At 43.4% G+C, this 11443-nt stretch overlaps 1 protein-coding gene across 8 annotated transcripts in view; it reads left to right on the top strand.

Moving 5' to 3' along the window:
• Positions 1-11443, top strand: part of LOC125448266 (electroneutral sodium bicarbonate exchanger 1-like) — a 383257-nt gene that overhangs the window by 268954 nt on the left and 102860 nt on the right. For all 8 annotated transcript variants that reach the window (XM_059643484.1, XM_048523424.2, XM_048523426.2 and 5 more), the window contains one exon: positions 7696-7829. In XM_059643484.1, coding sequence (XP_059499467.1) covers positions 7696-7829 — 134 coding nt within the window. The remainder of the gene's footprint in view (positions 1-7695; positions 7830-11443) is intronic.

Below are 11443 nucleotides of genomic sequence, written 5' to 3' on the forward strand. Positions count from 1 at the left end.
TGCTGAGCAGGAGCCGGCACGGGACTGGTGAGTGAGGGAGGTAATATATTTGTGTGCCTGATTGGTAAGGTAACAAGTTTATTTTTTATTCTTTATTTTTTAAGTCTTGGGAATTTAGAATAATGGGAACAAAGGTCAGGGCAGTTGAATGTTCCTCCTGCAGAATGTGGGAGGTAAGGGTCACCACTAGTGTCTCTGCTGACTATGTCTGCGGGAAGTGCACTCAACTCCAGCTCCTTGAAAACCACATTAGGGAACTGGGAGCTGGAGCAGGATGAACTTCGGATCGTTTGGGCGGCAGGGGGAGTTATTGAGAGGAGTTACAGGGAGGTAGTCACTCCTCAAGTACAGGAAAAAGGCAGATGGGTTACGGTCAGGGGACGGAAAGGGAACCGGCAGGCAGTGCAGGGATCCCCTGTGGCCATTCCCCTCAACAAATAAGTATACCGTTTTGGATACTGTTGGGTGGGGGGTCGACTTACCAGGGGAAAGCAGTGGGGCACAGGTCTCTGGCACAGTGTCTGTCCCTGCTGCTTAGAAGGGAAGGGGGAAAGAGGAGCAGAGCATTAGTCATTGGGGACTCCATAGTTAGGGGGACAGATAGGTTCTGTGGGGACGAGAGAGACTCCCAGTTGGTGTGTTGCCTCCCAGGTGCCAGGGTGCATGATATCTGTGACCGTGTTTTTGGGATCCTTAAGGGGGAGGGAGAGCAACCCCAAGTTGTGGTCCACATTGGCACCAACGACATAGGTAGGAAGAGAGATGGGGATTTAAGGCAGAAATTCAGGAGCTAGGATGGAAGCTGAGAGCTAGGACGAACAGAGTTGTTGTCTCTGGTTTGTTGCCCGTGCCACGTACTAGTGAGGCGAGGAATAGGGAGAGAGGAATTGAACACGTGGCTACGGGGATGGTGCAGGAGGGAGGGTTTTGGATTCTTGGATAATTGGGGCTGTTTCTGGGGTAGGTGGGACCTCTACAAGCAAGATGGTCTTCACCTGAACCAGAAGGGTACTGATATCTTGGCGGGGGGGGGAGAATTTGCTAAGGCTATTCAGGTGGGTTTAAACTAATTCAGCAGGGGGATGGGCACCAAAATTGTAGTTTGACTATAGAAAAAGGTTGAGAGTAGGGTGGTCCGAAATAAAGTTTCAGGGAAGCAAGATGGCACCGGCAAGCAAGAAGTTGGTGTGAAGTGTGTCTACTTCAATGCCAGGAGCGTCCGGAATAAGGTAGGTGAACTTGCAGCATGGGTTAGTACCTGGGACTTTGATGTTGTGGCCATTTTGGAGACATGGATAGAGCAGGGACAGGAATGGTTGTTGCAGGTTCCGGGATTTAGATGTTTCAGTAAGAACAGAGAAGATGGTAAAAGGGGTGGAGGTGTGGCATTGTTGGTCAAGGACAGTATTACAGTTGCAGAAAGGATGTTTGGGGACTCGTCAACTGAGGTAGTATGGGCTGAGGTTAGAAACAGGAAAGGAGAGGTCACCCTGTTGGGAGTTTTCTATAGGCCTCCGAATAGTTCCAGAGATGTAGACGAAAGGATAGCAAAAATGATTCTCGATAGGAGTGAGAGAGACAGGGTAGGTGTCATGGGGGACTTCAACTTTCCAAATATTGACTGGGAACACTATAGTTAGAGTACTATAGATGGGTCAGTTTTTGTCCAGTGTGCAGGAGGGCTTCCTGACACAGTATGTAGATAGGCCGACAAGGGGCAAAGCCACATTAGATTTGGTACTGGGTAATGAGTCTGGCCAGGTGTTAGGTTTGGAAGTAGGTGAGCACTTTGGTGATAGCGATTGCAATTCTGTTATGTTTACTTTAGTGATGGAAAGGGATAGGTGTATACCACTGGGCAAGTGTTATAGCTGGGGGAAAGGCAATTACGATGAGATTAGGCAAGATTTAGGGAGCATAGGTTGGGGAAGGAAACTGCAGGGGATGGGCACAGTAGAAATGTGGAGCTTATTCAAGGAAAAGCTCCTGTGTGTCCTAGATAAGTATGTACCTGTCAGGCAGGGAGGAAGCTGTAGAGTGCAGGAGCTGTGGTTTACGAAGGAGGTGGAATCTCTGGTCAAGAGGAAGAAGGCGGCTTATGTTAGGATGAGATGTGAAGGCTCAGTTAGGGCACTTGAGGGCTACGAGGTAGCCAGGAAAGACCTAAAGAGAGCTCAGAAAAGCCAGGAGGAGACATGAGAAGTTGTTGGTGGATAGGATCAGGGTAAACCCTAAGACTTTCTATAGGTATTTAAGGAATAAAAGAATGACAAAAGTGTGCCACAGGGGTCAGTGCTGGGACCTTTGTTATTTACATAAGTGATTTGGATGTGAATGTATAAGGCATTATTAATAAGTTTGCAGATGATGCAAAATTAGGAGGCACTGTTGATAGCAAGGAAGGTTGTCAAATATTACACAGGGATCTTGATCAGATGGGGAAATGGCTGAGGATTAGCAAACGCAGTTCAATACAGATAAGTGAGAGATGTTGCACGTTAGAAAGTCAAACCAAGGTAAGACTTATACAGTAAATGGTAAGGTCCTGAAGTACATAGAACATTACAGCACAGTACAGGCCCTTTGGCCCTCGATGTTGCGCCGACCTGTGAAACCAATCTGAAGCCCATCTAACCTACACTATTCCATTGTCGTCCATATGTTTATCCAATGACCATTTAAATGCCCTTAAAGTTGGCGAGTCTACTACTATTGCAGGCAGGGCATTCCACGCCCTTACTACTGAGTTTAGAACCTACCTCTGACAGCTGTCCTATAACTATCACCCCTCAATTTAAAGCTATGTCCCCTCATGATAGCCCTCACCATCCGAGGAAAAAGGCTCTCACTGTCCACCCTATCTAATCCTCTAATCATCTTGTATGTCTCTATTAAGTCACCTCTTAACCTTCTCTCTAACGAAAACGGCCTCAAGTCCCTCAGCCTTTCCTCGTAAGACCTTCCCTCCATACCAGGCAACATCCTAGTAAATCTCCTCTGCACCCTTTCCAAAGCTTCCACATCCTTCTTATAATGCAGCGACCAGAACTGTACGCAATACTCCAAGTAGAGGGACCCAGGCTTACAAGTACACAGTTCGTTGAAAGCAGTGTAACAGGTAGACAATGTAGCATAGGAGTTGGGACATTATGTTACAGTTGTATAAGTCATTGGTGAGGCTGCACTTGGAGTATTGTGTACAGCGTTCGTCACTCTGTTATAGGAAAGACATAATTTAACTGGAAACTGTGCAAAGATGATTTACGGGGATGTTGTCAGGACTAGTAGATTTGAGTTATAGGGAAAGGTTGGCCAGGATAGGACTTTATTCCTTGGAATGTAGGAGAATGAGGGGTGACCTTATTGACATATAAAATCATGGGGGGCATAGATAGGATGTATACACAGTCTTTTCCCCAGGGTTGGGGAAAGATAACTAGAGGGCATACATTTAAGGTGAGAGGGGAAAGATTTAAGAAGGACTGGAGGGTCGACTTCTTCATGCAGAGGGTGGTGTGTGTATGGAATGGGCTGCTGGAGAAAGTGGTTGAGGCAGGTACAATAGCAACATTAAAAAAATATTTAGATAGGTACATGGACTGGAAGGGTTCAGAGGGATATGGACCAAATGCAGGCAGTTTGAACTAGCTGAGTGAGCACCTTGGTCAGCATGGACCAGTTTGGGGTGAAGGACTTGTTTCCATGCTGTATTAGTCTATGAGTTTATAAGCAGCACCAATTATATCATTGAGATATTGGAGAAAAAGTTGTGGGTGGGGGCTGGAATAGGACTGGAACAAGGAATGTTCCACGTACCCCATGAAGAGGCAGGCATAAGTGAGGCCCATGTGGGTACCCATGGCCATCCCATTGAGCTGAAGAAATGAGAGGAGTTGAAAGAGAAGTTGTTGAGGGGGAGGACGAGGACGAGCTCAGCCAAATTGAGGAGGTTGGTAGTCGGTGGGGATGGTTCAGGTCTTTGCTCCAGGAAGAAGCGGAGAGCCCTAAGACCCTCCTGGTGGAGAATGGATGTGTAACGGGATTGCACATCCATGGTAAGGATGTGGTGGCTGGAACCTGCAAACTAGAAGTTTTGAAACCAGCGTAAGGTGTCAGAGGAATCACGGACGTACACGGGTAGGGATTGGAACGGGGAGAAAAGTCCAAATCAAGGTAGGAAGAGAGGAGTTCTGTGGGGCAGGAGCAGAAAGAAACAATGGATCTCCCCAGGCAGTCTGTTTGTGGATCTTCAGAAGGAGGTAGAAGCGAGATGTGCCAGGTTGGGATACTATCAGCTCAGAGGCAGTGGGAGGGGACAACACCAGATGAAATGAGGTTAGTAACTGTAGTTGATCTAACTCCTGCTGTTCTATGGTGGGATCATGGTCTGGGGGAGAAAAGAGGAGATATTTGAGAGCTGGCACTCAGCCTTTGAAATGTAGAGGTCAGTGCGCTAGGCTACAACAGCACCATCTTCGTTGGCAGGCTTAATAATAAAGTCAGGGTTGGATCTGAGCGTACAGAGTGCAGTCAGTTTGGTGGGGGAGTTAGGTTGGATGGTTGAAGGGGCAGAGAAATTGACGTGACCAATATTGCATCAACAGTTCTCAATGAACAGGTCAAGTGCAGGTGGAGGGCCAGAGGGAGGGGTCCAGGTGGAGGGAGAGTGTTGGAGATGGGCAACGGGGAGAGGACCCTTGTCCAAAGAAATGGGCACGGAGGTGAAGATTGTCGGGGGAGGGGATAGAGTCTGAGGGGAGGGGAGGAGAGGAGAGGAGAGGAGAGGAAGGCTCCAGAGGGCCATGGGTATCTCCGAGTTGTTGCATCTAGTGTGCCCTGATGCCTGAAAGGAAAATAAACCTTTGTTAGCATGAGGAATGAGCTGGAGAGTGAAGTGGTGCAAATTCGACAAGGGAGCCTCCGAAATGTCCACATTCTTCTTCAGCCGAGGATTCCCCAGAACCATTGTTGACAGGGGCCTCAACCGACTCCAGCCCATCTCCCGCAATTCTGCTCTCACCCCTTCTGTGCTCTCCCACAACAGAGTTGGGGTTCCCCTTGTACTTACCTACCATCCCACTGGCATCCACATTCAGAAGATCATCAGACACCATTTCCGCTACCTCCAGCGAGATGTCACTACAAGATACATATTCCCCTCACCTCCTTTGTCCACCTTCTGAAGGGACCATTCCCTCCAGGACACCCTGGTCCACTCTTCACTCCCAACAACACTGCCCATCACCCGCTCCACCCCCACAGCCCTATGGCACCTTCCCCTGTAACCAGCGAAAGTGTAACACTTGCCCATTTGCTTCCTCCCTCCCCACTATCCAAAGGCCCAAAACGTACCTTCCAGGTCAAGCAGTGCTTTACCTACACTTAACCTAGTCTACTGCATTCACTGCTCACAATATGGTCTCTTCTATAGAAGTAGAGACTGGATGACTGCTTTTCTGCCTGCAAAAGTGACTCTAAACTTCCAGTTCAACACACCATCCTGTTCTCTGGCCAGTATCGCTGTCTCTGGCTTGCTGCAATGCTCCAGCAATGGTCAGCGTAAACTGGAATAACACCTCACTTTCTGTTTGGGGACCCTGCAGCCTTCTAAATTCAATATAGAGTTCAATAACTTTAGGGCTTGAACTCTCCCATGTCCCAGCCCCCAAGCCCAAACACCAGGCCTCTTGTTATCACATGGTCTGCCATTACACAACCCATTGTTAGCCACTAATAGTCCCCATTAACAGTTATCCTCCCTCCTACCACGTGGTTATCCACTGTTTTGTCTGTCCAACTGTTCTTCTCCCTCTTTGGGCGATATCCCCACCTATCATTTAATCCCTACCCCACCCCCCACCCTATATTCTGCATATAAACCAACATTTTCCTAGCTCCCAAAAGTTCTGAGGAAGGGTCACCAGATCTGAAACATTAACTCTGATTTTTCTTCAGATGCTGCCAGACCTGCTGAGCTTTTCCAGCAACTTCTGTTTTTGTTTCCAATCAACAGCATCCACAGTTCTTTTGGTTTTTATACAGTAACAAGTGGGCCTGGAGAAGTGCATTCAGTGATCCCTTAGAAAATATGGGCAATGAACTCAAATTGAAGCATCCTTTACCTTATCAAAGGCCATTTGTGTGTGTTTGTTTTGCGACTGGACTACAGGAAGATTAGGAATTATACTTAACGAAATCAGGAAAGCGAAAAAGATTTTTATCTTCAGTAACCTCACTGCACAGTAGCTTTGCTGCTTAACTTAGTAAATCTAAGGGAAATGCTGAGTAAATTAGGCCCATCATCTCTGGAGTTTAGAAGAATGAAAGGTGATCTAACTGAAAGGTAGAAGATTCTGTCGAGATGGTAGATAATGCAAGGTTTTTTCCCCCCCACTGGTTGGGGAATCTGGAATAAGGGGACACAGTCATAGAATATAAGGGTACCATCTAGGACTGATAGGAGGAGACATTTCTTCTGTCAAAAAGTGTTGTGAATCTTTGGAATTCTGCGTCTAGAGGATTATGCATGTTCCACCATCATATATATTACATTCAAGGCTGTGATAGATGGATCTCTTAGGAAATTAAAGAATATGGAGAGCACATAGAAAAGTGGAGTTTAAGTCCTAAATCGCCTGATTGTATTCAATGGCAAAGCAGGCTCGACAGGTCATTTGATCTACTTCTGCTTCTGCCTCTTGTGATCTTGTGCAGCAACTAGTTGACTGTCATGTATTATGTTTTAATGGCTGCTTGGTTATATCCTACTTGTACAACAAACTATTTATAAACAGGCATCAAATCTTACCAACTAGAAAGATGTCATTCACCCCATCAAGTCTACACAGGCTTTTTGAAAGAGATGTCTAATTAGTTTATCACGCTATCTCGATTCATAGCCTTGCAAATTTCGAAGTACAATGGAAGTCAGTTATAATGTGGTTCAATATTCCATAATTCACTTATTGCATGGGTGCCTCATGGTTCCCAAAAAGGTCTATCTTTAGTTAATTGTCATTTTGCTAGTTAAAAATAGGAAAGAATAGACATTCTCTTAAGATGATTCACCGATAAGATTACTTCACTTTTGAACCCCAACATGTACTTCCACTGTGCATATTCAATCCCCTTTAGAAAGTTACGATTAAATCCACTTGCACTACCTTTCAAGTCATGCATTGCAGGTCAAAACATTTTTAAAATATATTTTCTTCAGGATCTCCCTGTTTTTTTTATTACCTCTTGTTTGTTGCCTTTATTCCATTTTCTTTGGTTACTAACCCTTCTGATAATGGAAAGAGTTTTTCCTTTTTATACTATCAAACCCCACCCTCAGAATTTTGAATGCCTCTATTAAATCTCCCTTCAACCTCACTGCTCCCACCTACTTTAATTCTCCACATAACTGAGTTACCAAATATAGAGTACCATTCTAATAAATATCCTTTACATGGTCTCCAAGGTTTTGACAACTTCGTGAGGTACACTGCCCAAAACTGGATGCAATACTGTAACTGGGGCAAGCTAATGAAAATATTGTACAATTTACTTGATGTGGTCTTTGCATCCAGGTATTTATAAAGCCCAGGATGTCAGTTGGTCTTGCAGTATTTTTGACTCATCCTATTTCCTTCATTGGAACAACTGAATTTATCTGTTTCAGTCATGGTTACACATATTTTTCATCTTTTTCAGAGTGCGATTGAATCTCTGTTTGGGGCTTCCATGACAGGAATAGCATATTCTCTGTTTGCTGGACAACCTCTTACTATTCTGGGCAGTACAGGTCCTGTGCTGGTGTTTGAAAAGATTTTATTCAAATTCTGCAAGTAAGTCCCTGTTGGGAGGCATTTACACGGCTGTAAAGCACAGCAGGATGTTTGTTACTTCAACCAGTATTCTTCTGAATGAAAGAGCTTATGTAATCATTGACAAGCTCCAAGAGACCCTTTCAAATATTAATACATCCACATGTACCAACTTCTGGAAGACCACACCAGCTACCCAAATCAAAATTGTGTTATCATTGTTGAACATATTTTTGTTTAGAAACATTCAATAAAATAACATGCCAGTCAGCCAACTCTCATAATATGGAATAGAACAGAAATTGAATTGTCATACAAACCTCAAAATTCCAGAGCCTGAAACTTAATTTCAGAAAGCTTTGGCTCAAAGAAACAAATCCTGCCATTGGTAATTTGTTTAAATTAACCAAACAATTTGAGCACTACATTTTTCTTCTGTACAGTTCAGGTTGTTTTATAAAGTTTGTTGTAACTTTTAGTGTTGGTAGGAGAAATTGCTAAGTCAACTAGGTGCAGGAGCAGAAATATCAGTAGACAGAACTCTGCTTCAGCTTTTGCCATTTTACCCGTGCATATTTGGTTTCATTATATTGTCACACTGTGCCTTTCCCATCCGTTCCCCTTATTGTACTTGTCAGGCCTGAATTTTTATTATGATGAAGAAGAGCCTTCCTGTCAGTCAGTCATTGTGACAATGGCTGTCAAAGCTCCTCCTTTCAAAATGGCAGCTAACAGAGCCATTGGAATGTGGACAGATTCCAAATTGTATAATCTGAGGTTCATGGAAGTAACAACCAACATAAAACAGCAGCTGCCCCCAGTCATGTATGCTTTTCATTAGCTAGGAATGGGAAACGTGACATGCAGATTTGGCCTGGTCTAACCTATGCAGAATTGCTTGGATTGATAGCATAGCCTTTTGGAGAAGCAAGAGAGAAGATAGATACCTTTTGCATATGGTTGCAGGACACTTTTGAGGGATATCAGGTGCCCTTTGGGATTGTGAAAAGTTGAAATAGATATATGTAAAACAGTGCATAAACACGTTTGAACTGTAACCAGGAACAGTTACCAGAACTGTTAGGCTTTCAATGCATTGAAAGCTCCTGCCATTTTTAAATATTTTAATGAGAGAGGGCTACCATTACAGGATTAACACTGCATGACTTAGTTTTCAGCCTCCCATTATCACAGCAGGGGTCTCTTCTGTACAGTTGACTGACAGCTCCAAGTGATTACAGACTGTTTGAAGTAGGACAATGAATTCAAATGTTTGAAGTTAGAGACAAAAGGAAGATAAATGTAGTGAATGGCTGTTTATCAATGAGTAGTTTTTTAAATAGTGAATTCTCAACACATTCTTAATTTTTATTTTATCTCATCTCAGCATGTATCTTGAAGTGTGCCCATTTTGAATACAGGGTGAGTTTGCAATGATAAGTGTAATGGCAAATGGTGGTAGACTGGAGATGATGCATGAATTGGCACTATTGACACAGGGTATATAAAGACCTATGTGGGCAAAGGGAACAGGTTGGCAGAGGGGCTATGAAAGGTTTGGAACTAGACCATTGGTTGGCATAAGTGTTATCAAGGGCAACTTTCCCTCTAAGCTGTGCCACTCCAAGGTTCCATGTATGGTGATAAGTGTCCACATGCTGATCACAGCAGTGACTTAAAGTTCCAGAAGTTGCTGCCACACACAGATCTTGGATCCCCACACATTGGAAAGAAAATTAGAAGGGATGCTAATCAAGGGCCATGGAGTGGTGGGTGCAAAAACAGATGAGCAAAGACCCATGGTTGCAGGGTAGAGGGCAAAGGGGCTTTAGAGTGCTACAGCAGCATGGGTTGGCATGGAGATTATGTGGGGGTTGTGATTTTCATATACAATTTGGGGATGTTGCTGACCAGATCAGAATTTGTTGCTCGTCCCTAAATGCCTTTGAAACTGAGTGATTTGATCAGCCATTTCAGTGTCGACCATATTTGGATTTGGAATCATGTTGGCAGATTTCTTTCACAATAGGGACATTAATGAAGCAGATGAGCTTTTATAACAATTGATAATAATTTCATGAGAAGTATTACTGACATTAGTTTCAATTCTAGATTTATTACTTAGCAAATTCCACCAGCTGCCGCACTAGATTTTAAATCTATGTCCTGAGAGCATTAGGCTGGTTCTCTGGAATACTATTTTATGATTTTACCATCACACCACCACCTGTGAATGGTGAGAGCTGGAGGAATGCTTTATTTTATATTTTTAAAAAGTCTTTGACAAAATGCTGGTGCAGGCTTTCAACCCAACCTGCCTCAGCACCTAGCAGTCTCCGCACTATTGCCTGGGTCACCCACCACAGCAACTAGACACCCAAAGACCCAGAAGTGAAAGCCCAGAGTTCTAGCACATTTTCACCTGATAATGTCATTAAGAGGACTTCTTGCCTCGCCGTCAATGAAGCTAGATATGTCTCACGTACTTCATATTGGTAATAAAATTGCTATTTATGATACAGAAGCTTTTGCAAATTTACTAGTTAGATCAGACTGATAATGATGGGGACCAACCTTCAGTTCAAACCCTACAGCATAGTGAGCAGCATGTGATCTGAAGGTTTTGCCTTTGAGATGCCATTTACAACATACCAATGTTGGAGCCAACTTAAAATAGGTTCTATCATTTCTCTCTCTCTCTTCCCCCCCCCCCCCCCCCCCCCAAGAAGATCTAACAATAGATCTGAAGAGAGAAGTGCAGAAAGCACAAAATGTTTACCTACCAGAAGGTCCTGATACTAGATTTCAGCCAGTGAGCTGAAAGTTAAGGATTAATTAGAAAATATACACAGGCTTAATAATAAAAGAAAACAATTAGAAAGTGATGCAGAATACTCACCCAAGATTTAAATCCCAGAGGCAGGAGGCAGAGCCAGGACAGCGAGACGTATGCTTATAAGAATGGTATTCTAAATTGGGATAAGTGTTTAAAATACCACTGGAAGCGTAGAGAAAAAGATGGTTGATCTTTCAGAAGTTAAGTATAGCTTTTAAAGGTGATTGAAGAATTTCAGTGCAAAGTAAGTCCACCGTAAAAAATAATTCCACTACTGAAAAAATTTAAAGAAAACATACAGCTAAGGAAGATTTAAACAAAACAATAGACCAAATTTGACATAAGATGGGGAATTATGGAGAAGAAAAATTCTAAAGATGTGGGGTTCCTTCAAGATTAGACAACAAATCTGAAGTACAAGTTAACATTTTTATTCTGTTGGAGATAGAAATAGATATGGGAGAAGTGTGGAGTAGATGGGTAGTGTTCAAATATGATTACAAAAATAAATATCAGTAAAATAGTTGGGACAAAGAGGTAGGAGGTGTAGTATGAAAAGATTTGAAAAGTTTAGAATGTGAGTTACCTCACCTAAAATGGTAGCAGAGATCTTATGGTCAGGACTTCTTGCTTAGCCTTCGATGGAGATGTCGGTGTTTTAAATACCTTGTGTATATAATTAGCAGTCTGTAATAATTATTGTTTAAAGTGCAGTAGCCTCAGCATCTTTACCAGTTAAACCCGACAAATTATAATGGGCACCAACCTTAGGTCCAAACCTTCTAAGGCCACCTGGATT

This window comes from Stegostoma tigrinum, chromosome X, assembly GCF_030684315.1.
Source record: "Stegostoma tigrinum isolate sSteTig4 chromosome X, sSteTig4.hap1, whole genome shotgun sequence".
Lineage (NCBI taxonomy): Eukaryota > Metazoa > Chordata > Chondrichthyes > Orectolobiformes > Stegostomatidae > Stegostoma > Stegostoma tigrinum.